At 37.7% G+C, this 27,247-nt stretch overlaps 1 protein-coding gene across 3 annotated transcripts; it reads left to right on the plus strand.

Moving 5' to 3' along the window:
• CYP27C1 (cytochrome P450 family 27 subfamily C member 1) lies at positions 1-27,247 on the plus strand. Of its 3 annotated transcripts, none has more exons than XM_013960626.2 (9): positions 1-336; positions 5,337-5,527; positions 7,380-7,579; positions 10,133-10,342; positions 12,194-12,357; positions 15,812-15,978; positions 20,999-21,077; positions 22,078-22,281; positions 24,891-27,247. In XM_013960626.2, exons 1-9 carry the CDS (start codon positions 1-3, stop codon positions 25,005-25,007), a joined length of 1,668 nt encoding a protein of 555 aa, XP_013816080.1. In that variant the 3' UTR covers positions 25,008-27,247. The 3 variants fall into 3 exon arrangements, with proteins under 3 accessions (XP_013816080.1, XP_067155347.1, XP_067155346.1); XM_067299246.1 differs by having other exon boundaries at positions 312-336; positions 5,410-5,527; XM_067299245.1 differs by lacking the exon at positions 1-336 and adding an exon at positions 1,503-1,556.

A 27,247-nucleotide genomic window follows, 5' to 3' on the forward strand; every position in this document is an offset into this window, starting at 1 on the left:
ATGTCTTTCTTCACGAGGGTTTTGAAAATGAAATGCAAGCGGGCACTTGAATCTGAGAGAAGGACTTACTTCCACCACGCGATTTTTGTCAGCAGGTTTCACCAGCTGCCCAAGCTTTCCAGCAGCCCGTCTCTGGAGGTGCAAAATAACTCGCCAGGGAACAAAGAGGGGGAGGTGATGGCAGGCTCGGAGAGCGCAGGAGCGCTGCTGAAGCCCACCGCCACCCGCCCGCTCCGCCGGGTGAAGAGCCTGCAAGAAATGCCGGGACCCAACACGCTCTGCAATCTGTACGAGTTCTTCTGGAAGGACGGCTTCGGCCGCATTCATGAAATCCAGGTACAGCTGAGCGGGCTATTTAATAAGTTATTCACGCCGAGATTACTTAAACCTTTCCTCCCCCCCCCCCCCCATAAAACACTGCTTAATCATCGAGTTAGCAGCACCGCAGCGAGTCATCGCCGCGCCGTGTTCCTGCCGTTACGAAAGAGTCGGGATTAAGAGGATCCCCATTCAATCTCCGCGTCCCTTAGCGCTTGGAGGTTTAGCGTTTTTGTATTTCAGGGAAAAGCCTACGAGTAAGTTGCTTTCCAGCCATACAAATACCGTTCATAAAATGCGTGCTAACAGGGGTTATTCCCCGTGTTTGTGGGGTGACCGTCTAGCTGGCACCCCTGAGCTGTCCCCCCTCTCTTCATGTTCATGCGCATTTTGAACTTTTAGGTAGGTGCCTTACACTTGGAAAAGAGAGAAAATACCCCATCTTCTTGAACTCGGTTGTTTCACAAGCTTGCAGCGGACTTATTTTTGGCGGGTGAAGCTGGGAAGTGCGGGCTCTCCTCCAATCTCGGAGCGAAACGCCCAGCCTCCCGCAGCCGCCCTCTAGGTGAGGCCGAGCCGGCACCCAGAGCTGTGTTTACACGGGGGACGGCCCCGGTCGTGCCGCGGCTTGCGGCTGAGGCGCTGCTTGGAGGGGGGACGCGCAGGCGTCCGCGGGGAGCGCTCCCTCAGACACCGCGCGGGGGGCAGCGGGGCTCCCCCCGCTTTCCCTCCTTCGGCTCGGCCAGAGACCATTTTGTCTCTTCCACTTCGACCCTCTCCCCCTTCATTAAATATCCTTCGCATATATAGGTCCCCTGAGGGGGCGGTAGATGTGCCTGGCCCCGCTGCCGTAAGCGCCGGCCGGCCCGCCCACAGCGGAGCTGTTTGCACGACCCTCCCCTCAGCGGGAGGCGGGCGGTTTGAACCCGTCCCGGGCGGGGCCAACGGCCGCGGCTCGCGCTGCCCCCCCGCGCTGGAGGCGAGGCCGGGGAGCCCCCGCGCCGCCGCCTCCCGCCGCCTCCCCTGGCGCCCCCATTGGCTCGCGCGGAGGCGGCGCGGCGCGGGGGGAGGGGAGGCGGCTGCCGCGGGGAGGAGGGAGGGGGCGGCGGGAAGCGGGGCCTGGCGGCGGCGGGAGGCCCCGAGCGGGGTGCGAGGAGCCCCCCGGCCGCCCCTGGCGGCGTGACCCCGAGGTGCTTCGCGAGCGGCTCGGCCAGACCCCCCCAAGCCCCCATCACGTGGTGTGCGACGGCTCTGCCTCTTCAGTGCGCGATGCGGTGGGCGGCGGGCACAGTCAAATACATGTGGACCGGGGTGGGGCGCGTGGGGGTTGAGAACGGCCCCCCTCGGTTTTGGCATCTCAGCTTCTGTGGCGGCTGATGAGCCGCTGTGTGTCTCCTTGCTCCATCACGCTGGAAGGAGATGGGTGAAGCGCCGTTTCCCAGGCTTGCCGTTGAAGAAGCAGTTGGGTGAAGGGGTATCCTGCTTTTGTACGGTGTTTCTCAGATGCTGGCGCGCGTAACTGTTATCGTAAGGCTGCCTCATTCTGAAGAAGTTGTTTTTGGTTGCTTGGCCAAACATGTGGGTTTCGTTCCTGAAAAGTCCCATTGCATCTCCTGAGGCCCTTTCCCCGCGGTCCAAGTGATGGTAAAGTAAGCATTTGCGTTTCAAGAGAGTAAAGCAATGGTTTTCACCCTTTTTTGGTTGTGGGTCCATGAGTTTTCAGCTGGAGGTGCAGACCTATTTGGAAGTTATACATGTATGGCATTTATTAATTTTGCTTTTCTTAGTCACCTTTTCCAGACTGCATAGACTCACAGACCACCTCAAGAGGTCCATTGGCTGAAAACCACTGAAATAAACTGGAAGGAGAGATGAGAAGTAAAAAAAAAAGGAAAGAAAAGAGAAACCAAACAGAACAGGACAGAATTATAAAAAGCTTGACAATCAAAACTGAAAATTAGGGTTTACATACAAGACTAAAAACACCAGAAGGAGGAGGAAACGGGGCAAAAAGAAAATGTCTGGCTTTGTTGTAATTTTCATTTAGATTTCTACAAAGAAGTTAGGCTCTTCCGTCTGTGCTGAGTTTGATGGCAGCCAAACTAGATTTCTTTTGGTGAATTACTTAATTGCTTGCTAACCAAGACACATGCAGATGAAACTCTTATAACAGCTAAAGCTTTTAGTTACGATATAGTTCTTATTTTCTCTGTGTCTGTGGTGCAGGACAGAATTGGAGAGGTACTCGCAATATTGTCATCACACTAATAATGTACATTGAATTAAAGTTTTCACTGCTCTAAGTATGAAACTCAAAGCTTTGAAAATTATTCAAAATATTAAGTCTCTTAATACTTTTTAAGTTGTGCATCCTTTTCACAACCACTAGCTGATACAGATTTTTTCCTTTTTAATGAATGTTATTTATAGAAAGGAAAGCAGGAGGAAGGATAAGGAGGAGTTGAAATATGACACTAGTTTTTATTCTGTTAAGAGTCTCAAAAAACACTTACAAATCATAGATGGCCTCTTCGCATACATGCTGGATGCAAACAGGCATTAACTGGATTAATAACAGTCTGTTAAATTTAACAATACAGTGAACATCAGGAATGAATTAATCTGAAACCCTCTGGTAACCAGCACAGCTACTTAAACGATGTCCTCTGACACGCACAAATATTCATAGACTATATGCAGAAGGGGTGGGGAAGCTGAGCATTTTTTCACAAAGGAGGTTTTGTTCTCAGTAACATGATTCCGGTTAGTTCTGGCCAAAGCAGTGATGCCTACAGCCATTATGACAAAGAGAAAGTATTTTTAATTTGATGAAGTTAGATCTCTTGTGTCTCATCAGTACTATACAAGTATAAAAAAGAAGAGATGAAGGGGTAGGGTTTGGATGCTGACAGTCTGAATTTATGACGTGAAGGAATGCATGGTGTGCGAGTGGTATGTGAGACACTAAAGTGTAATATTTTTAAGGTCTGGAACAAGGGGTAGAAAACCTATGTTGTGACAGAAAATATCTAACAGAAATAATGGGCATTTCTTTAAACATGAGATTGATACACAGAACACCATTCTGCTGAAAGCAAAAGAAGTATAAATACCTTGTCTTTGTCCGTTTCTGTTTTAAAATTAGTATGTCATTTATTTGATGGAATGGATATACATTTGATTTATTTTTATTGTTGAAGTTACTCCTACCATGTAAACCTCATGATAACTGAAAAAAGCAAGCTGTTCCAGGAATAGCAAAATTAGTTGAACCTGTTTTTCTATGATCTGTGACTTGGATCCCCCTCACCCCGCTGCCTTTTCCTTACAGCATTTGTCTCCCAACTCTTACCTTCCTTAAAAGACTTTCATGCTCTCCCTTCTTTCCCTGTTCAGTTTCATATCCCCTAAGATACGTCTGGGGCAAGAGAGATTTTGGGCTCTGGAAGTGCTCATTCATTGATTGGTTTGCATATGGTGGCTGGTTAGCAGGAGACCAAACAGAGATGGTAACTGTTGAGTTCCTACTGTAGCATTTCCCTCATCAGAATGACAAATACACATCTCTCATTTGAATCCAGATGCTGACTTTTGAAAATAATAGGAATATAATTGTAGGAGGCCTTTATGTCTGTGTTAAATTTGACTGAAAGTGGCCTGTGTATTCCAAAAGTAATTATGAGGAGACTGTCAGCACAATTGTACAACTCTGTTTTATTTGGAAATGAGGCAAAAACAGTTATGTGTCTGTAAGTGTTTGGTAACATATGCTAAACAATGGTTCATGTGTCTCGAATATACTGTTGACAATTAAACCTTTCATCTCTGTAACCAAGACTAATTAAAACATCTCTCATAAATTAAACTTGGGTCAACAGTAGACTTTTACTAGCATAGTCGTATCAGATGTTTGATTTGTAATCAACATGCTTCTGCAAGCAGATGTCTCTAGATCAAATGCAAGTGAAGTATCAAAGTTAAACTTGCCAGTTTAACTTATTTTGCTACTTTAAACTGTAATCCTTTCAAATTTAAAACTGACCCAAATCCACAGTTCTATGAGCTATAGATTTTTTTCCTGCAATGTCTCTACTGTTAATTTTTTTTTATTAGTTAAGCCTCATTTTTTTCCTGAAATGATTTTGTGGCTATATGCCAAGTGAATTCCTGAAAGCTGAGTGTTTCATTTCATGACCAGCTCAGAATGAAATTTGTTTAAAATAATCAGTAAGATTTTATGGGACAATGATATAATTTCATGAGAAAACTTTTTTGTTTCTTTTTTTTACATCGCTTAATGTTTTCCAATCCTCTTTCTTAATTGCCTGTTGCTTGCCTCCAGCCTGAATCATACAACTTGCAGATCAGCCACTAAATAAACCTCGTTGCAGGAGTAAGACTTTAGTTTTTCCTTCTTTTTGCAGAATTAATGTATGTCTTTCTAAAATTCCATCCTGATGAATCCACCTCAAAATGTAGAGTTTATCACTAGACTGTTATGCTGTCATAGTCCTGGGTTTAGTTTAAGACTGAGTAAGTTTTTTTTTTCTTTTGTAAAGAATAAACTGATAGACTAAATGGTTTGTTTACAAAAGACCTTAAAAGGTAAATTACTGTATCTCTGTATTACACTTTTGATTTCACCTTTTTTACCTCCATGGTTTTAATTTTTTCAGACATTCTTTCTAACTTACTTTTCTGGAGATACATATTTTTCAATTCTCCAAGTCCTTTCATCTTCTCAGTATTTGGTTTCACTAACCCTTCGTGCCTTAGATGTTTGGGTCTTTTCAGTCAGAGGTCCTGAATGGTGTGACCTCTCTGTTTTTCCTGTGAATATTTCAGAGTAATACTTAGGTGTTTTCTGGTGACACTTCAAACCATTTCTTTACTGGAGAGGTGGGGATCAAGTTCTAGATGCAGTGTGTTGATTTACTGCATGACAAATTGTCAGTTTCCTTTTCTGCTAATCTTTAATAATATTTTACTTCTGTTTATCTTTGTTGGTGATACTGTAGCGAAAGCACACTCAGGAATATGGGAAGATCTTCAAGTCTCACTTTGGTCCCCAGTTTGTTGTATCCATTGCAGATCGAGATATGGTTGCTCAAGTCCTCCGGGCAGAAGGTAGAGCACCGCAAAGAGCTAACATGGAATCATGGCAGGAATACAGGGACTTACGAGGAAGAGCTACAGGACTTATTTCTGCGTAAGTTGTTACTCCTTCGTTTTCCGAGTTTTGTTATAAAAGTATGTTAATTTTCTGAAGGACTATACAAATCATCTGGGAGTTCAGGCTTGTCTGTGTGGGGAAATTTGTATGTTTAGCAGAGGGGAAGGAGGTTAGGAATTTATGGTGAGTTGTTTATTCTGCTATAAATTTTCTAAGGGACCCTAATGATGCATAGTTTGAATGTGGAGTAAGCTACCTCATGTGAAAACATTCCTGGAAAATGCGTCTATCAGGTAGAGATGTCTGAGCTGCCTCAAGTATCTGGAAGCAGTATCGCAGAGTAGGACTTACTAGCTTTGGCATAGCACTGCGCAAACATGGTTTTGCTGCTTCAGATCTAAGCTGATACGTCCGCTTGGCAGTGTGTTGTGTGGACTTACCAGCTCAAGCTGACGTTAGCTCTGTTGTTCACCAAAGTGCCCACTCAGTGGAGCAATGCAGAGAAGTCACTCCATGGTAAATTCCCACTGTAGTGCATTCCCATGCAGATATATCTTTGTATGTGACCGATTCTAGAAGAGCTGTCTGTGTTTTAAAGCTTGCGTAAATGCTCTGTGCATGTGGGTGTGCTTAACTGCCAGTGGGAACTACTCACAGTCACCACTGACATAAGATGTTTTTTAGAGGGAAACTAATTTTCTGAGTCATGCCCAGTCTCTTTCTTTCGCAGTGGCAAAAGGCTTTGTGTATTAGACCTCAGACTGGAATCTTAAATTGCAGTCCAGGCTAACAGTTCTTTGATATTTTGTGAAACGAAATCTTAAATCAAGAGATACTCAGAAAATGTCTGTTAAAGGAAATGAATTCTGCTGTTGGCCAGTAAGTTTCTAGACCTTGCAGGATCATTATTTCAACTGAAAGAATTTCATCGGAAATGAATTGCTTACATAGCAATTTAAAATAAATGTATAAAATACAATTGAAAGATATTCCTGTCGCCACTGTTCTGGACTACTCTGCTTATATGAAGCATGCAGAGGCTACAGCTCAGAATTTTAGCCTTTGACACAAAGATTTCAATACATAACTCAGCAAAAGGAGAATCTAGCTCTAAATAGTTTCTCTATAGATACCAAGTTTGTTTGTTTTTGTGTCTGAATCTGAAAAACACTTCAGACAAGCTCATTGCAGCTGGAGGTAGTGATATGCATAATGTGATATTGTGAATACAGCTGAAGTGTGTCTTTTCAGCTCCACAACTTTTCACTTCCACATTGTTTATGTAATTTTTAGTATATTATCATCTGTACTGAAAACTGACTGTAGCCTCTCAGGAGTTGGAGTAACATTTGTCACAAAAAGCATATTATTTTGTAGATTTAGAATTAGCATACCTCAAAGTGATATATCAGTAACTGAATTTACAGTACTAGCTCGAATCATTGACTTCTCAGATCTGGATGAGATACTTGCCTTTGGCAATTATGCACCAATTCTAGTTAAAAACAAATTTGCAGAATATCCATTCAAATATTTAAATTAATTTTAATAAAAAATTACAAATGCAAATTTCTTGTGTCAGTACTACTAGAATACTCATATGGAGACACTTGTCAAATTCAGAATACTGAGTGGACAAGTTCATCACTCACATCAGAGATTAATTTATAGATGTACATATTGTGACATTGTGAAATTAATAAAATATGGAATAAAAACATAGGAGTGTAAAACCAAATACATGTTACCCCCCCCCCATTATTCTTATTTCACCACTTGATTTTTCATCTCCTAATAAAAGTGTAAACAGCTTTCATTGGGGAGCTGCTACCCAGCTAGTGATTGTCAAGGAGAATTGTGTATAGACATTATTAATAATTTCTTCTAGGGAGGGGGAACAATGGCTAAAAATGAGAAGTGTACTGAGGCAAAAAATTCTGAAACCCAAAGATGTGGCTGTTTTCTCTGGAGGAGTCAATGAAGTTATTACAGATTTAATTAAAAGAATCCACACCCTCAGAAGTCAAGAGGACGACAGGGAAACAGTGACCAATGTTAACAACCTTTTCTTCAAGTATTCAATGGAAGGTGAGCCCAGACTCTATAATATCCATATAGAAATTGGATGTAAAGTTGTGTGCTTATGGTTAGGCATTTTTGTCATAAACAACTACTGCCTCATTGTGATTAATTTGAAGAGGGAAGCTTGATATTCTGCATTCAGGGATCTTCTTACCCAGGGCAACGGATATCAGTAGAAATCCTTCATAGAGTCCAAGCAGGTGATACCTTTTAGTAAGGGATAATTCCTGTGGAAATGCTGATATATAAGCAAAATATAAAATCAGGGCCCTAACCAGTTTCAGTACTCTCTATTTCTATATTAATTTCTCAAGAATAAGGGTGTTAGCCTAGGAGTCTAGCTTATCAGCCATGTTAACACAACAGTCTATTGGCGAAATTGCAAGTCAGGGTGTCAGTATGGTGTGTCTAAATTCTGTTCATAGTTTCATGTAGGAAAAGATACTGGTTTCCACTGCCTATATATGTGCTTACTGTGGGATTGCTGTGCTTTTCTTTAAATTATCTGGCTCTGGCTACCATTAATGAGAGAATATTGTGCTAGATGGAACCCCAGCCTGAGTTAGTATGGCATTTCCTGTATTCTTATAGAAATTTAATGGTGATTCGCATTTCATGCATTCCTTTAACTGACTTCATACAGCCTGTTCTTGTTGTATGTGCGTGCCTTTTAAAAACATTGACACTCTTTGATGAGAGACAGCTGAATAGTTTGAGATTTGCAAACACTTCAGAATTGCTGACCTATACTGTATCAATTGACTGTCTGGTAAACTAATCTGAGTCTGTTCTACATGAATAATGTCTAAAAGTGGCACTGAGCTAAGAGTTACAAATTTTAAGGAATTTTAAACTCTGAGCTTACAGATTCAGTTTAACTGATGGGTTGGTTTAAATTCTTCACATTCTTTTAGCATTTATAACTTGTGCCTGGCACACACCTATTTCATATATGAAATCCACTTTCAGTTAACTTTTACTGGTTACTCAGTGACCCAATGTGTAAGATTTCTTGAAAAGACTATCTAAAAGGTTAAAAAAAAAAAAAGGGGGGGGCATGAGAACTGGCAGTTGTTTGAAGGGGCATAACAGAAATTAAAGGCACAGAAAAATATCTCTGCAAGGAGGAAAATTAGGGAAGGCAGAGTGAATTGAAAATAGCTAGATTTTAACAACTCTTTGTAAGTAAAGAAGAAACATGCAGGAGAGAGAAAGGAGAAAAGTTTCAAAAAAAAAGTAAATATTCTAGAGAATTTATGGAGAGTTTGAGGGAAGACTGGACAAGATCAAGGTTAAACATCATATCTATTGTACTTGTTTTTAATAGAAAAACAGAGAAAGAAAGGGAGAAAAGAGAGACTAGAGAGTTAATAGACCAGTTGTCCTAACTACAGTTCCTGAAAAGGTACGAACAAACTATTGATACAGACAAAGCAGTAAACTTAAAAGCACAAAATTTATTTTAAAACATGCAATTTGATGCAAAGGTCTTGGAGAAATTATCTGACTGCTTCTTCAGATTGCCTGATTGCCCCACCCAATAAAAAGAATCACTAAATAAGATTATTTGGATTATAGCAATGCTTTTTATACTGTTCAACGTGGTGTTTTCATTAAAAAATGGGAAATATGTTCTAGATTATACTGTTAAAAGTTGGGAGCAAAAGTATTTAGAAATCTGTGCTCAGAAAGCAATTAAAAATGGTTTGCTGTCATACTGAGAGGGCACTTTGACTAAATTCAGTAGGTCAGTTTATGGCCCACTTCTGTCTAGTACTTTCATTAATAATTAAGGTACATTTATAAAACTGAAGAGAAAGACTTCAGGCACACTAGAGGACAGGATTTCAGTTCAGAATCAACTTGATAATTTGAAGAAATGGTCCAGAGATGGGAAGAAGAATTTAATAAAAATATATACAAAATACCATTCTTTGGAAAAAAAAGGGATTCACCGTGGGGAACACTGCAATACTGCAGAAAATCAGCTGAGGAAATCATAATGAATCACAAAGAAGAGAAAAATCAATAATGGCATTTCCAGCAGTGTCACACGTGTCCTTTTTCAAGGCCACATGGACTCTGTCATGTGCGGTGTGTCTAGAGCATGATGCATACTCAGTATCCATGTACTGCTGGCTTACCCTGACAAAGAAGGGCATAGCCACTGCTAGGAACTCCTGCATTATCACCAGCTATCAGAAATACCTTTGGCCTTAAACCCTCTGCCCACTCTCTCAAAGGCTGCTATAACAGGTTCAGGATTCGTGGTGCAATGCACAACACAGTAAACATGTTGGAGGGTTGCTGTACTTCTTTTGGAATTCCTGGATATCATCTCGAGCTGAATGTTATTGACATAGTAGTCACTGCCTCTCTAAAATGTTTACCTGGGATTTAAGTGTGTGTTTTAAACTTCAATTTTATTTACCCCAGTTACAATTATAATAATTAAACATTTTTGAAAGGCAGTTCTATAACTTTAGTATTTTAATTCTTTAAAGGACTAGTATATATATCTGTATGTGTATAGCAAATTCTTTGATCTCTCATGTGCAGGTGTGGCAACTATTCTTTATGAATGCCGGTTGGGCTGCCTGGAAAACAACGTCCCACTGCAGACTGTTGAATATATTGAGGCTCTGGAGTTGATGTTTAGTATGTTTAAGACCACTATGTATGCAGGTGCTATTCCCAAATGGCTTCGTCCACTTATTCCAAAACCCTGGAGAGAGTTCTGCAGATCCTGGGATGGACTCTTCAAATTTAGTAAGATGTAGTAGTAGAAAAGTTCAGCTGTGTTTCTGCAGATTGTGTGTGTGTGTGTTTGAACAGGACTTCCTGCATTTTTCTTCTAGAATTATAAGAAGACATTGTGGCAGAAGAGGTGTCACAAGAATGGAATAAAATATTATGTGAAATATTAATTATTTAGAGTAATAAATCAGGAGAAGTTAGATGAGCATGTAGGTTATGTATCAAAAAATTTCTTTATTTTTTTCATTGGATCTGCAATAGAATGCAATAGTAAAATTTTCATATTAAAATTAGACTGACCAAGGGAACAGTTTTAAAAAATACTTTATTTTTAAACAATTTTGCCAGCACAATTTAAATATTCACTTATTTTATACTGCTATTTCATTATTTCTTTCACTGGCTAGTTGTCACTTGAAGTTCAGGTTCTATGCCAGGGCTTTATTTTCAGCCACTCAAATTTTAATGAGGGTGGTTTTGTTGGTGAGTTTTCAGTAAGGCACTGTGATAAAATAATCTCCCCTGCAACTGACTAGGAAGTTAAAAAATGAGCTCTAGCATTTAATTAACAGAGCTCTTAATGGAGTTTATATATACATACAAGCATATAAGCTGATGAAGAAATACACTGTTACACTGCAATATGTTTTTTGTAAACAAAACATTTCAGGCTATTTTATGAATCAGTTTTCAGTCATCTAAGTAAAGAGGAGGAGTCTTGTTTGTAGTATTTTTATTTAAGATTCTGGAGTGTTTAAAAGAAAACTGAACTCTCCCTCTGTGATGTTAGGAAGCTGCATGCATCTCTGCATTTATTTTATTTTTGTCTTCCTGGAGCAGAGACTTTAGTTTCATAATTTTTAATCTGCCCCAGTATACTGAACAACATTAGTCATTAGGGAATCTATTTAATGGTGGTGGTGCAGTGGTTTCTTTGAGACACATTGTATTCTTTTTACATTGCCACTTTTAAATGATTTCCCATGATAAAGTGTTATTGTTCCCTTTTGTGGGTTAAAAACAACAATAGACCCCAGATATATTTGAAAAACGGTTCTTGAGGAATTTCTTCCACTTGAAACTTTTTTGTCATACTATTTCTTTGTTTAATCTCTTTATGAAAAAAGGAATTAAATAGATTAAAATTACATATTTTAACCAGGCCATCGCTGTATATGGTGTGTGTGTCTGTGTGGACTTCATAAAGGAATATGTTGATTCTAGTTCTTTTTAAGTTCATCATGTAGGGCACTAGCCTTCTGAGAAGTTTCATCTTGCACTTGCAATCACTTGCTTCACTGAAGATGCTGTTTGTAGTAACTCAAGGATAAAAGGGACCTGTGGGTGAAGCGATTCAAAAGAAGTATCATTTGCTGCAGTTTTTCAGTTGTTATTACTTGATGCTCCTCATCTTTGTCTTCAGTGTGATTCACTTCTGTGGCATCCACCTCCAGTTGCTGCCACCATCTTGTAGCAGCTGCTGCGTGCTGACTTACAGCATGCTCTGCAGAGTTTACCCCTTTTTGCAGAGTCATCAGAAAAAACAGCCAGCTGGCTATAAAACTTGACCCTGAGCTTCCTTCACTCCCAATCAGAAACTACAGCATCTACTGTCCTCTCCTGATCCTCAGCTCTTTCATGCTGTGAGTGTCCCAAGGATCTCATCAGCTCAGTCTTTCCTTATCATGAATACCAAAGGACCTCCACCACCACTCTTTTACCTTTCTTCCCGATAAAATTGTTTAAAATACCTTATTTTTTTTTATGGCTGTGTAGTATATCATAAGGAGAAGTGTCATTACTGAATGGAACCACCAGAGAAATAAAAATGGAGGCTTAAGCAATTGTTTTTAAATCCCAAAGGTCAAATCCATGTTGACAACAAATTAAAGGCTATTCAGTCTCAACTGGACCAGGGAAAAGAAGTGAATGGTGGGCTACTCACATTCCTCCTAGTGAGTAAAGAACTTACTTTGGAAGAGATCTATGCCAATATGACGGAAATGCTCCTGGCAGGAGTGGACACAGTAAGCTTATTATTATCATTTTTCTTGTAAACAGTTGTCTTTGTAAAGCAGTACTATTTGCAGCTATCTTTAGGGGAGTTTAAATTGTTTTTAAGGACATAATTTCTGACACATTTGAATCTTGGAATCTTTACAGTGATCGAAAATACTTGGCACACCGGGTAATCTCTCTACTGGAATGAAGTCAGTGGTGTTCTGTTCTAGCTGTGATTTATGTATGAACTACCTAAGGAGTAGCAGGAACCCATCACTTAGGAGTTGTTCCACAGTTCATTAAATTAAGGAAATAGCAATTGTCTTTACATTCAGCTTCAATTTTCATACATTTTCTTTCTTTAGTTTGAATATCAGATCAGTATTTATTGCTTTTTTAGACAGACCATAATAGAAAGCACTGCTGAAAATTAGTGTGAAAAAAAATCGATCAATAATCTCATATGCAGAATTTGGTAAATGACTTTAACATATGGATAATTAATCAACTGATACACACATTATAGATCAGATGTTTGATTTCTGCTGAAGTCTGTTAGAAGGGGGATGCTAGGCCAGCACTGAAATGATGTAGGTAAGGCATGAGTTCACTTTACTCCTTCTCGTGCTGGCAGCATGGAGTCAATCTGAGGCAGAAAGCTTTCATCATGGAGCCCAGTGGGAATGAGGCTAGAATATGAGGCATGTAACACCTACAGAACCGTTTTAAGGGGACCAAGTTAGACCAAGTAATGGATTGGTCATCCCTAGCATTTGAAATAACATTAAGGTCATGTACATCTTTCCCTCCTCTCATTCCTACTGTGTGAAATCAGCGTAGCTTAGTGTGATCTGCAGCACGACAATCAGAAGCATTAGAAAAGATAAAAATGAGTTGTTTTACTACATGTACAGTGTATACTGAGTTACTTAGAATGTCAATGAACACTGTTATTCTAAATGACTGTAACTGAATGTTATTTTTATAAAGAAGCTATATAACTTAGTGCTATGTAAGATTGTGTTTACTAGACTTAAAGTGAAAAAGATAAAAAAGTAAAAATGTAAAGTAGCCTTATAGTAAAAATGCTCTCCTGATAATTAAATTCAGATTTTTTTTGATTTAAAAGAAGTTTTGATCTAAGAGAAGCAATTCTTTTTGACCTCCAGAATAAGGAGCATATGTTTATTTATACGCTGAAGGTTATTCCATTGGTTAAATATGCCAAAGGTTTATGAGACTGGAGAGTTTTTTGAAGTTTTGGTCCTACGTAAAGCACAATCATTCATCCCATTCATTTTCTAGTCTTTCAGACACTTAATTTTCCACTTTTAGTGTGTGAGAGAGTTTTCATTAAACTAAAAGGACAGTGTTCAAGTTCAAGCCAATGAGTCTGTTTTTCCATTTGACTCAGCATCCTCAGCTGGCAACATTTTGTGAGAGGACTGTACTTCTGATTTCCTCATTCCCAAGTACAAGACAGAAACTGAGGGAGCCTTTTTTTCCCTACTGCTGTCATTTCAGATCTCATTTCATCATAGAAACTGAAGGAGGTTTACAGGATTATAAAAGCTTTCAACAAAATTGTAAGGCTGTTTTGGGCTACAAAGCATTTTGGCTGTCCCTGGAACAGTGCTAATTTTTAAGAGGTTGTGAAGGAGCTGGGAACCTGAGAAGAAACAGTGTTTATATCACAGGAAGTTCTGTATGCAGTTGGCACAACTGCCAGCTCCTCTGAGGAATAGTGCGGGGTTGTATTTTAGCAAGGGACAGCCACTCAGTATTATGAGAAGAAGAAAAGAAGGCTCTGAGAATGATACTTCTAGCATTGTACCCCAGTTTGAAGACAAGATATAAAAGGTCACTGTCATGTCAAATTTACTTTCTAATTTAGTCTTAAATGTAAGCCCCAAATAAAACATTTCCAGAAGTTGTTGGATGTTTTACCCATACATTGTTTGCGACCTTAAGGTTTGTTGTGCCAATGAGTGCGAAGCTGAAAATGAGACTCTTTAGTGCTTAAAAAATGAGACTGGTAATCTATCTATCTTCATTATACAGGTTAAAAAAAAATGCAATTAACATCAATTAAATAAAATTAGGTTAGAGGTTACAATTTCTCTCTCTTAAATGCTGTAAGATATTAAAAACAATATAAGTAAGGAACAATATGTTTACAGTGTCATTTTCCCTGCCATACTTACTCAGGAACACTGAAAATAGATTATTTATTATAAGCTTTCTGTCTTCAGTGATGATTGCAAGGGAAGCAGGCTCAAATAAGGCCCTTTGCTTGACCTTCATATCTGAATGCACCTGATAGTAGAAGCAAAAAGTCCTGAGTCTAGTATTTGGATGGAACAGTCCCTGAAATCCAGGTAGTATAAACACAAGGAGTCATGATTGAATGAATGGTAAATATTGAACCACAAAAACTTAATGAGTTGAAAAACTCCATTTGGTTGCATATTAGTGCAGATGGAGGGAATCCATGCTCTCATAGTGTATTCTAAACCACAAATATGCATGGAAGTGCAATTTTTCCAGCTGATGTGCAAAAGGATTAGGTAGTGGGTTCCTTTAAATCATCTTGTGCTCAAAGCTGAACTGTCTTCTGCCTTGTATCCTATTTCTTCCTTTGTACAAAATTTTTTAAAAATTATTTTCCACAGAGTAACTCTTTTTTTTCTGCAGTCTTGATGATCATTAGAATCATGAATTATTTGGAGGGGGGGCAGGAAAGAGGGGATTATTTTACCTACTTACATTAAAATTTTACATTAGAAAAATGAAGTATATGTGGTCATTTTAAATACCTAAACTCATCTTTAAGATTTCTTAAGAAAACTTTCAATAGTTTTCATAAGCAAACTTAAAGTCAAATGGCTTAATGGTGTCATTTCATTCAAGTGGGAATTTTAAGAGATAAAAGGTGCGTACTGTGATGTAGCATCACTTACCAAAAGATGAAATATAATCTTAGCAGTATTAATATCAATTCTGTTGTTGTGCAGATGCTGTGAAGAGAGACTGCCATATACTTAAAATGAATCGCTAATGTTCTGAGTACCATTCTTTTATTTAGTTCCCTGTAAAATGTTTCTGTTGGGAGGAAAGATAAAGAATGTACTGAAAACTAATAGTTAATTTAATCCATTACTGTTTATAGTGTTTATGTTTCAGTATTACTTATGCAATTTTGTTTGCATTTGTCCTTTCTGTTGCTTTTTGATATTTCACTGGGAAAACACCAACATGGATTGTTTTTGTATGTAGGAGATTTTTAGGTAGAAAAGGGCTGAAGTAGGGGATGGTGACATCTGACAACATCCCATTGAGTTCAGATGTTAATCATTGCCAGTCTGTTTTATAACAGCACACACATGAAACAGTTAAAAACTGATTGTTTTTCTTGTCTTGAAACTATTTTTAATCTACTCTTGTTGGAGTTGATGATGATGGTAGTGGTTTCTTCCTTAGACTTCTTTTACCTTGTCCTGGGCAACATATTTGTTGGCAAAGCACCCCGAGGTTCAACAACGTGTTTATGAGGAAATAGTCAATAAGCTGGGGAGGGACCAAGTTCCTGTTGCTGACGATGTCCCCAAGATGCCTTTGATTAGAGCTGTGCTCAAAGAAACCTTGAGGTAAGTAGCAGACAACTGCAAATCATTAGTTAAAATATTTAATTTCATGTGGCTGTAATGACTTTTGAGTTGAAGCTAACATTTGTATTTAATTGTTGTTATTTGTTGCTTCTACTTTTATTTATTGTAGCAGTAATGTGTACAGGGATTCTCAAGCAATTAAATATGATAGTTTATGTAATGTTTGATGTTTTTTAAGTATGGTAGAAATAGTATCACATATTTATGACATGCCTGGTAAGGCAGGTAACCAAAAGCTTATTTTTGCCTTTAAAGCATTAGTCTATGTGATGGACTGTAAACCCCCCAGTGCCTTGCCAGTAGATCTGGAGTGCCAGGGTGCCAGCAAGAGTGGGGCTTGCTCCAGGAGGGAGAACGAGATGGGAGCCAAGAGTGACCACAGCACAGGCAGGGCAGTGACCTCACTGACCAGCGTGCCCATCCCACAGGATCTAGGCACGGCTTGGCTGGTGATCACTGCCTCTGTCTTTGAGAATGCACTAGTCAAGGGTAGTGCTTGTGCTTGCGGTGTTACTCTAGACAAAGTTGTGATTGACCTCTCAGGCAGGGATATCGTGTATGGCGGTCAGCAGCAGGCTCCTGTTCTTACTCTTTTTCCACAGATAAAGAGACTGAGTCAGATATAGACTAGTTAATCTGCTTAAGGCCATGTAAGAGATACTTGTCAGAGCCTGAATTGAATCTTTTTCAAATGGTTTGTATGTCTGCATAGTAATACTGTGTATGTGTGCAGTCACTCAAGCTGTAAACCTTTTAGTTCAAGCAGTTTTGATAAAGTAGTCTCAGATTTTTCTGTCCACATTTCTCTCACCCCTCTGCTTGTGCAGGGTGTGTCTAGTACAGGTAGGTGAAATGATCCATCACTCATTTTCTTTCAGCTCAGGGTTGGACCACAGTTTCTTTCTGTTTTGATGAGATCTTTCAATTGTGTCACCCTAGCTTTAACATGTCTTCATAAGTTCCTCTTGGCTTTTTTCCTTGTCCTTTACTTGGAGAAGCAGTTTTTGTTTATTTCAGTGACTTTTGTGACAAAGGTGTCTGGATTTAAGCCTTGTTTAACTTGTAAAAACTAAGTCCTTTTCTCTGGTGGATACATTTATTGTCTTGGTTTGGCCAAGGACCGCAATCTATCTAAGCTTCAACCTCAGGGCAAGTAAAGAGGGTCAGATGAAACTTAAAGTCGCCTCCTTGGCAGATCTTTCTTCTGTCTCAAATCTTATTGTAGAGACTCCCCATCTGGATGTGCCTACCAAAGTGATGGTCCTGTGTCTTGCTGTAGATCCCCTCTCTTTACTGTTTATGCTTCCATTTTCTAAGACAGTGGAGATTGTGATAGACAGCAGTTCTGCGCCTTGTTAAGAATCTAACATAAGCTTCATACCCCTCCTGTACAACCCAAGAAATAGAATTGTCTTTTACATCTGGGTACAGTGTCAAAAATCTTGGTGCCTGATTTTTTTAAGGATCAGATGTTAGAGTTTTTGTTCTCCTGCTGAGATCTCCAGCCTCCTCCTTTTCACAGAGGATGATATCTGAGTCATGAAGTCTTTGGCCAAAAAAAGGGTTAGCAAAGGGGCAGTCAGAAAAGGGAAGAGACATTCTTATCTCCATAATTTTATTCCCAGGGGAGTGGGCTCTCAGCCCCTTGTTTTTCAGATGGTCCTACAGGACCAGACCACCTGCAATATGTTAGCTGTGTAACATTGACTCCAGGCTGTTTCATATACTGTGGGGCTGTTATGGACACCGCTGTACCTTACAACTTCAATGAAGAAAATGTGAAACCTTGCTCTCATGCCACCTTTTTCAGCATCTACTTGTGTTTCAAATAATCAATCTCCTTCCATCTTATCTCTACAGAATAATTTTCTTTACATCTGCCTCAGTGCTTTCTGGGAAGTCAACTTTCTTTTGTTCCTAAAGTGTGTCTCAGTGAGTACAGATTCCAGGTCATGTTTCTCATGAAAAAGTTTTGAGTCTAACCTGCTCAAGCCTGGATTGCTATCAATGGGGTTATCTGTTACAAGCTAGTATGGTCTGGCAGGCCCTTGCATCACACGCAGCTACCACCCAGTGTTACTGTCTGTCTTCTAGCAGGTGATTCAGAATGCTTTCTCCTACTTGTGCAGAGCTCTTTGACTGCCCAAGCAATTGCTGAGCATAATTTAAAAAAACATGTTCATCTCTCCCTGGCAAGGATTCCAGGCATAATGCACTAATGCCCAAAAAGCTTATTTCTCACATGAACCCTGAAAGTACATATAAATCACCAGGCTTTATTACCCTGTTATTTTTGTGTCATACTCTAGTTTCTAAGAGATTTCATTTTTTCCAGTAGAACAGGACTTCACTACTCTAATAACAGAAGATGTAAAATAATAACACTTCCTGTTGTTTTTCATATTCCTTTCTAACTTATTACTGTAAGCTGCTCTGAGTGCAGGTAACAAAACAGCAAGAACTGTTGTTTTGTCGGTTCTTGTGTAAGAATCTCTGCATTTTTTTGGGAGGCAGATTGGTGTTGAAAAACTTCTATTTGAGGGCAAAGATATCTTTCAATTCCAAACTCATTAACTCAGAAGTTATACTGAGGTTCCTCAGAATTTGAGCTATAATTCTAAGAAGATACTTTTCTATTGGAACTTCTCCCCATCCTCAAAATCCTTGAGTTCCACAGAGCTGAATAACTTTTCTGTGTTTATTCCTCTCAAGATCCCAAGGAAAGAAGCATCTTTGACTTAGACTGTCTGTACTGCAGTCTCAGTTGTTCAGATAACAGCTGAATCTTCTCCAAGAAACATGAACCTATAGCACTACGCATCCCTCCCCCCGCCCTGTTTTTTTTTTTTGAGACAAATTGTCCACTTCCATTGGAAACTGCATTGCCCCAGAGCGGTGAGTGGTATATACTAACTTCAAACCTTACATCATTCAGTTTACTTCTTTGCAGTCCCTATCTTGCCCTTCTCCTTTTTTTTTTTCCAAGGTGACAAAGGCCTTCTTGGCAAAGAGTTACTTTTTTAGTCAAAGGGTCATAGAGTAAGTTCCTTTTCACCCCAGAAAAAAGGGTTCTACAGAACTTTATCTTAATGCCAAAGAAGAATGAAAGATGACAGACCATATTCCATTATTTGGAGACTGAAATGCCTGTTGGTGACACTGGTTACATTAATTCTGTTGCTTTTATGAGAAGATTAATGATGGTTATTGTTGTACGTATATTTCCATGAATGTTTTTACAACTCAAGTCAGCCATCTCTTCTAATGTATATTTGCTCTTTACAGAGCAATATAAGGATAAAGTCCTACCCTTTATACTCTCTAGGGTCCCAGAGACTTCATGAAGTTCCTGGCAATGGTAGCAGAGTATTGTATCTTCATTTTTTCATCAATAACTGCACATTGAGGGGAAGATGTCCAAATAAGTTTCAGGTTCTCAAAAGGAATAAAATAATCTAAAGATCCTTGCAGCTCATAGAGTATACAAACTTAGCTTAACTCCTGTTCAAACATAGACATTCATAGGAATTATCGTAGACTTGCTTAGTGGTAGGGCCTTTCACTCACCACAGCCTGGAAGCTTGCTCAGCCACTGTTGTGAAGTCCTGTCTGGTGACTGTTTATATAAAACTCTTTATGCCAGATTCTGCATACAGGCTTGGCCTCAGACTCTCTTCTGTTAGACTTCTCAGAACAGTGATCAGTTTCAGATTCTCTTCAATGATGGAAAGTTTATTCCCATGCATGACCTTTTATTTTCAGTCCCTGTTCAGGTCTGTGGTAACAGATGCTTAGCTACAGAGCTTCCTCAAACAATCTCCATAGAACGATCCTTATAGAAAAATAGTTATACATCAACGTGCTGAAGCTGTTGGAAATGCAATCAAAGCATTCCTCCATCACCTTGGTAAAATTGGCCCCTCTTGGAGATACTATTTTGCATAGAAATATAGAGAGGATTTAAGCTGTAATGTGTCATCAGCCTCTTTCAGTCTTCTTCTGGGATACAGTCAGTCTCCAAATCCATCCTGGGTTCTTCCCACTTGACCTTGTTTTTGCTAGTTTTTCTCAAAAAAAAATTATGCTTCTTTTAGATTATGGGAGCTCATATGCATTATATTTCATTTAGACCAGACAAAACTTTTCTTCTTGCTTCATTTCTCTGTCTCTGAGGCAGAGAAATCTGTTTATGCAGTTATATTTATTTGAGTGCTATCATGTTGTTTCACTGTGTTTTTCATCAGTTTGCTATCATTTCTGATATGGACACATCTTACCAGTGAACAAGCAACCAGATAGCATCTCTAAAGAACATTCTAATTTCAGGATGTGCTGAATTCTATCCCCATCTTGGCCAACCTTTATGCCAGTGTGGGCTCTACACTGTGAAGCTGATGGCAGAGTGGTTCATCTAAGGACCCTAAGGTTAAGGGCATATTTCTGCAAGTTGGCCACATGTAAATACGCATATAAAGAATCAATCTGAAGAAAGGTTATCTACCTTTAATTGGAGGTTCTTCAAGATGTTTCGTGCATATGCTTATTCAAAATCTCTTTGCCTTCTCTTTTACTTTGCAATGCCCCTATGATCATTTTAAGCTGCTTGACTTAGAAAAAAGAAGGCATGTGACATGCTTTTTTTTATATGTTTATGTCAAGTATTCATGGTAAGGTAAGGGGATTTAAGAGAAGGCATTGGCAAGCCTTCTTCAGCTCCCTGTACTGCTAAAGAGCCTCCAGCTTGAGTGATTGATTGCATGTTAGTAAGTGTATAAAGCAAATACATAAACAGACCAAATAGCTCAATCTGCAGTTAGTGGTAAATAACTTTTCCCAGGTATTAATCATTTTCTCACAGATGCTTCATGATCTTTTAATTTCCAAGATGATTTGTACTTCTAAAATCCTTTTTGCTGTGAATGTATATTAGAATGGAATCTAAACTTTTAAAGTTGTATTAGTTGTTACTGTTTAACTTCTCATAAATATTTGTCTCTAGATTATATCCAGTATTGCCAGGAAATGGAAGAGTGACCCAAAAAGACTTGATTGTTGGAGGATACTTGATACCTAAAGGGGTAAGTTCTATTGCAGTCCTCTAGAGAGAACAAAATTTAAATTGTTTTGTGTATGAGACGTGACCTGTTACAACATACATACACTTGATTAATTTCAAAAGCTGTCACCAAACTAGAGCATTAAGAAGAAAGCATTATAATAATACCTATTTATATGGCAAAAAAAGAATTTTATAATTGACTTTTTGCTGGTTTTTTTTTTTAACATTTAACATGTCTTGACAAAAATGCAAGACCTTCCTCCTTAATAGAAGCAGTATTTCTCACCCTCTAATCAAATTTACAATCTTGGCTTCTTCTTAATGTTCTTGATACAGAACTCAGTTGATAATATCTCCGTGCAATGTTATTATTTGATTAAAAAAAGAAAAAGCATGAATTTTGTTATTTTTGTCAGTTTTCTAATTCTTGGCTGTTAATCTCCTTTGTAGAAAGAGTTTAATTTCCTTTTTAAATTATGGATCTTTCCTTTGTACTATTCAAAGATTACACAGAGATCAGGAAAGAGCTGTACAGCTCTATTTAAATTGTCAGGTTCCCTTTTACTTTTGTCTTAGAGCAATGTAGCTTTAAAACAGTCAGGATCCTTAAATTCGTAATATATATGTATATTTATTTGGAAACATCATCATATCTATTATTGCTGCTTTTTTCCTGAGATTTTTTTACCTCCTCATCCTTCATTTTTTCACTTTTCCCTTGTTTTGTATCTCTCTTCTCTTTCTCTGAGACAGTCCCAATTCTTACGACTTTTGTTTCCATCTCCTTCCCCATTACATCTTCTCTAATATATCCAACAACATTTGAAGATTATTTTGCTTGACCAGCTGAGAAAGGGATCTATCTTTTTAGGTATCTTTTTTCCTCTAGAATTCACAAAAGATACTTAAATTTTACATGCTGTTTTATCACCTCATAATATAATAATTGCAAATACTTTTTTTTTTTTTTTTAACCTGTATTGGATTTAACTAAATATAAATGTCATTTATTTCCTCAGACACAGCTGGCACTCTGTCATTATACTACTTCATACAGTGAAGAAAATTTCCCAATGGCAGATGAGTTCCGACCTGAACGCTGGCTGAGGAAAGATACTTTGGACAGAGTAGACAATTTTGGTTCAATCCCATTTGGCTATGGCATTCGAAGTTGTATAGGAAAAAGAATTGCAGAGCTGGAAATTCATCTTGCACTGATTCAGGTTAGAAATCTGTGACAGCATTACAGGAAGAAAAATACATTGGTATGATTCTTTTCTCTGCATACCATTTCTGGGTATCTTATTGCGCACAAAATTTTTTTTTTTTTTGAAGTGTTGTCTAGCATGCTCATCCTGGAAAGGCTTAAAAAAATGAAAATAATCATGCTTGAAATGTAACATATTAGTTAAATTGCACTGCAAAAGAATAATCCTTTACAGTATGAATGAAGTAAAACCAAAAATAAGATTGTTAAGAAAGTATTTGGAGATTTAGTACAGAAGGTTTTTGTAAGCAAATTGCAGGTCTTCCTTAATACATATTAGCGTGGTTGCCTGCTCACTTAGGGGTTCTTATTTACAAACAATTCAGTACTTACAAAGAGGTAAAATTAGTTTTCATATCCTTGTACTGACTGATATTGTGATAAGTAGTTTTCATATCCTCTTATCGACAATTGTATTAGGACAAGTATTAAAATCAAATGCTTGATTTTTAAATGTTCTTTGGTTATTCTGTCACTAATTATTCTTTCTTCTCTCTTTAACTCTATTGTCATTTTATAAATACATAATATATAGATATAAATAATTAGTATTTGTAGTACATATTAACACATACTGTTCTGCACTGCTTCATTAAGTAAAGAAGGCTCTCTCAAGAGCTGTTACATTTTGTATCACTTACAAGACTTCCTCTAGCTCAAACATTCAGATCAGATTGTGCCATCAAACCTCAAGATTTGGAAACTTTTTATAGTTACTTAACTATAAAAATATTTAGACACATTATACGTATTCAAAGCAAAGCTTGATTAAATTTGCCTTAGAGTACTTAAGGAATAAACAAATTACCACACAATCCATTTATAAACACCTAGATGATATTTAACTGATTTAAAAATAGAAATCCTTGAAGCATGGAGTTGATCAATGAGAAGTTTTGTCAAATCTGTCTGATTTCTTTTTCTGACTTGATTACTGATCTAATGTGGTAGAAACAGAAGAAATCAGGTATTTTGTCTTTGGGAAGTATTTTCATGTGTTTTATGTTAACATGTTGTTCTCATGATTAAATTGATTAAAATTTGTTTCAAGTGGAAGTACCTATAAAATGTGTGGTTGAAAAAGAAATATCCAGAGGCAGTAGCTATCAAATATTTGCTGTTGAACTGGGAAAACATTTAAGTAAAATTCTATAGGAGTCTGTCCTGGGTTTGGTTTCAGTTGGTATTTTGATTAACAGTGTAAATGACAGATTAGAGAATACTTTTAGGGTTTGCACAGGATATCCAACTGACATGAACTAGGTTAAAATCAGAGGATGTGAAAAAAGTATTATGAAAAAATGGAAAAATGGTCCAGAATCAACAGGAATTTTTTCCACTAAGGACAGGTGCAAATCACTGCTCTTAAGAATAAATCAAATGCATAAATACAAATCGCTAAATAGCTAGGCAATAGTACTGTAGAAATAGATTGGGGGATGTAGTAAAAATCAGTCAACAATATGATGATAATTCTGAAAAGGCACTGTCATTCTTAGCAGGTTCTTGGCATTAACAGGCAGGTCATAAGTCAGAAAGAGCAGGTAATTTCTCTGTTTTACCAAATACTGGTGAAGCCTCAGCGAGGCAATGGTCTACAACTGACTCTGCATTTTAAGGACAGTACAGTCAAATTGGAGGAAATTCAGGAGAAGGTAAGAATTAGAGGTGTGAAAAAGAGAATGAGATGAAAATTTGATCAGTCTTCTAATACTTAAAAGGTACTTAGGTAGAGAAAAACAATGAATTGTTCACCATGCTCACTAGGAGAAGGCTAAGAGAAGATGGTCTAATTTATAGGAAGAAAAAGGTTTGAGACTAGATATTAAGAAAAGCTTTCTATTATAAATACAGGGAACTATCAGGGCTGAGGAGGTGCTGATATTTCCTTCTTCAAAGTTTGAGAAGAGATGGCTGTGTTCAGTCTCAAAACAAAGGGGTGTGCTAAATCTCTTGGATTTTTTTTTTAGCCCATGATTTCTGATTTATGTTTGCAAGTGGTCCCCTCAGTTTTGCTAAAGTGTAAGTGTATGGAAATAGAAGTTTAATGTATGGAGAACATGTGTGACAGAATTATAGTGGCTGGACATTGGACAGTTGCTGTGTCATGTTTGTTTTATTTTCCCCTGCCCAGGAAGAGAAATGTGCAATGGAATTTGGGCTTTATATTGCTTTGTTTTATTAAAGCACACATTGATTAATTATAAAGAAAATTAAGTCAAAAACATGTAGAGAAAAAGCTCATGAGGTTTGAAAGAGAATTTCTTTGATACTTCAGACCATTTAGGCTAGTCCTGGGGAAATTCGTTAGAAACAACAAGCTCTGGTTTTGTTGTGTGTTTTAGAAAATCCCCCTCAATCAAAGGAAGAAGATTTTTAACAATAATCTTCACCTTGCAGTAACTTTGTTTTTCTGTGTGGGAATCACAGCAGTCAGACTCAGTGGAATTGACAACAGAAATGATGTTTGTGACAAACTGAGGCTGTTCTGTTTTCTTATCAAACGTCTACTCTTCATCTGTAATTGTGCAACTTTTCTAATATTTGTCATATTTGTCTTCGCAGTTGCTACAGAATTTTGAGATCAAAATTTCTCCCAAAACTGAACCAGTTCATGCCAAAACTCATGGACTTTTGACTCCTGGAAACTCCATCAATGTGAGATTTTCTGACAGAAAGTGAGACTCAAAAGCTTTGGAAATACTTGTATAATTTTCATGGAAGCAGACACATCTCATGGATGTTTGATCGTATTTGTTCTCTGGTTTGTAGTTATATGGCAAAATGATCAAGTCTTACATTCTATCTTAGTTCTAGCAGTACAATAGAGAAGTTACCTCTCTCATAAAAGATATTTACATATTTGGAACTATATCCTGAAGCAATTCCTTTTTGCACTGGGAATCTCCCTTTCCCTGGAAAGATTTCTAGTAGTAACAGCACATGCACTGAAAAGAGCAAGTGAAATTCTGACATTTTTGTATCATCCAGTGGTTTTGTTACACTGCTTAGTCATAAAAGTCAGTTATTCATGTGAGTCTGTTTGAGAACATGTAGAATTATTATATAATAGATGTAAATTAGCTGCATGTATGAGTTGGTGTTTTCCTGTTTCTTGTCTTCCAGTGTGTTTTTTTTTAAGTTTCCACCTAACAGTGAAATTATGAGATCATTCTCCTCTCATCTGTAAAAGCATTTACGCTACATGTTAAAAAAAAATGAATGCAGTAATGTGAAATGTAAAGATACAAAAAAGTACAAATTATATCTGTTTGTTTAGACTCAAAATTCAGGGCAATTAAAAAATATCCAAGCATAACCCCCATAAAATATTTCTATATCATTAGAAAATTTAAAAAAATTAAAATCTTAAAAATAAAAATTTAAACCTTGCATTGCAGAATTACAAACCCAGACAGTGTCCTCCTTACCAAAGCATAAGCTGGGTGGAATAGCACAAGCCACTTTCATTGTTCTAACTAATATGCCAAAACCAAACATCAAGGTAAACAATAAAAATGAAATAGTTGTTATATTTTGTCATTTAATTTAATTAAAATACTACTGCTACAACAATAATAAAATTATCTTTACAGTTCTTTAACAGTAAGAACTGGAAGCTTCCCACTGTAATGTGCTGAACCATAGACAGGCGCATAGCTGCCTTCTGTAGGATGGAAATGTGACTACTAAGTGTTTTGAGATTTTTTACATCTAGTGGCTAACACAGAGTGTACACTTGAAAGTTTTTTGTTGTTGTTTTCTTTTTCCTAGAATAACTAACAGGTAAGTCTCTCCTGCATGAGACTTTGATAACTTAATTTCACTGAGCACTAACCTTACCTTCTCATTCTTGAGAGAAACCTTACACCTTGGGACCATGTTATCCCTTGAGCAAAGAGCTCAAACCTGTATATCCTAATATGAAATTAACTATGTAATAATGTATAGTTAACTGTAGAAGTGTCAAGTTTTGATTGTTGTTTGTGAGGTAGTTTACATACTGATAATCATAAACTTTCAGACATATGCACAGTTAGAAAAAAGTTGTGCAACTCAGTTTTTAAAATCACATTAATCTGCTTTGCTCATCTAGCTATGAAAAGTCAAGGGTAGGTTATGAATTAAATAATATACTTGAGTTTTAAAGGTGAACAGGAAATTATGCATAGCTGAGTTTTACAGACACATAGTATTTTGGTTACTTTTTTGTAGTGCCTTTTGAAGGTCTTGACAAGAGGAAGAAAAAAGTTCCATTCTTCCTATGGATCTCCTATGTAAAATAATAACACTAAATTAAAATGGATCTGATCTGTGAGAAGATTAAATGTTTACATGTTGACTTTAAAACGTTAATCCTGTATTAAGCATATATATATGTACTATAAGAACAGAGGATAATCTGTGGAAGGATTTTTTTTCTTGAATGAGCTTTCCTTCTTATATTGTTTGCTAAGATTTCACTTCATTCCCTTTTATTTTCTTTTCCATTGTTATTTCTAATGGTCCCATCTTAAGGCTGAACAGAGTTTTATTCGCTAGAGCCAGCTGACATCCTGAAGGAGATGTTTTGCAAAGGTCTGTTTAAAAATCTGTGGATTGAGTGCTTGACTCCATAACTCTGTCAGTTTATGTGGACCTGGGGACCAAAGGCTCGAGCCCTGAATCCAGATTTGGATTCTCCATGGGGCCCTCCTTCTGCATTGTCATAGCATCATTAGAAACACCAGGCATTGGTATGCTCAGTACCTTTGTTACTTTCTACCAATTCCAAACTAATACGTCACTCTACAAGAAGGAAGAGGCATTCTAAAAATGCTGTTTAAAGCATTTAAATCTTTTCATGAAAACAGAAAATCTGTGATTTTTTTAAATAGAGCATCTATACATGTAATTTTTCGTTTATACATAATAAAGTATTT

This window comes from Apteryx mantelli, chromosome 6 (genome assembly GCF_036417845.1).
Source record: "Apteryx mantelli isolate bAptMan1 chromosome 6, bAptMan1.hap1, whole genome shotgun sequence".
In the NCBI taxonomy this organism is placed as follows: Eukaryota; Metazoa; Chordata; class Aves; order Apterygiformes; family Apterygidae; genus Apteryx; species Apteryx mantelli.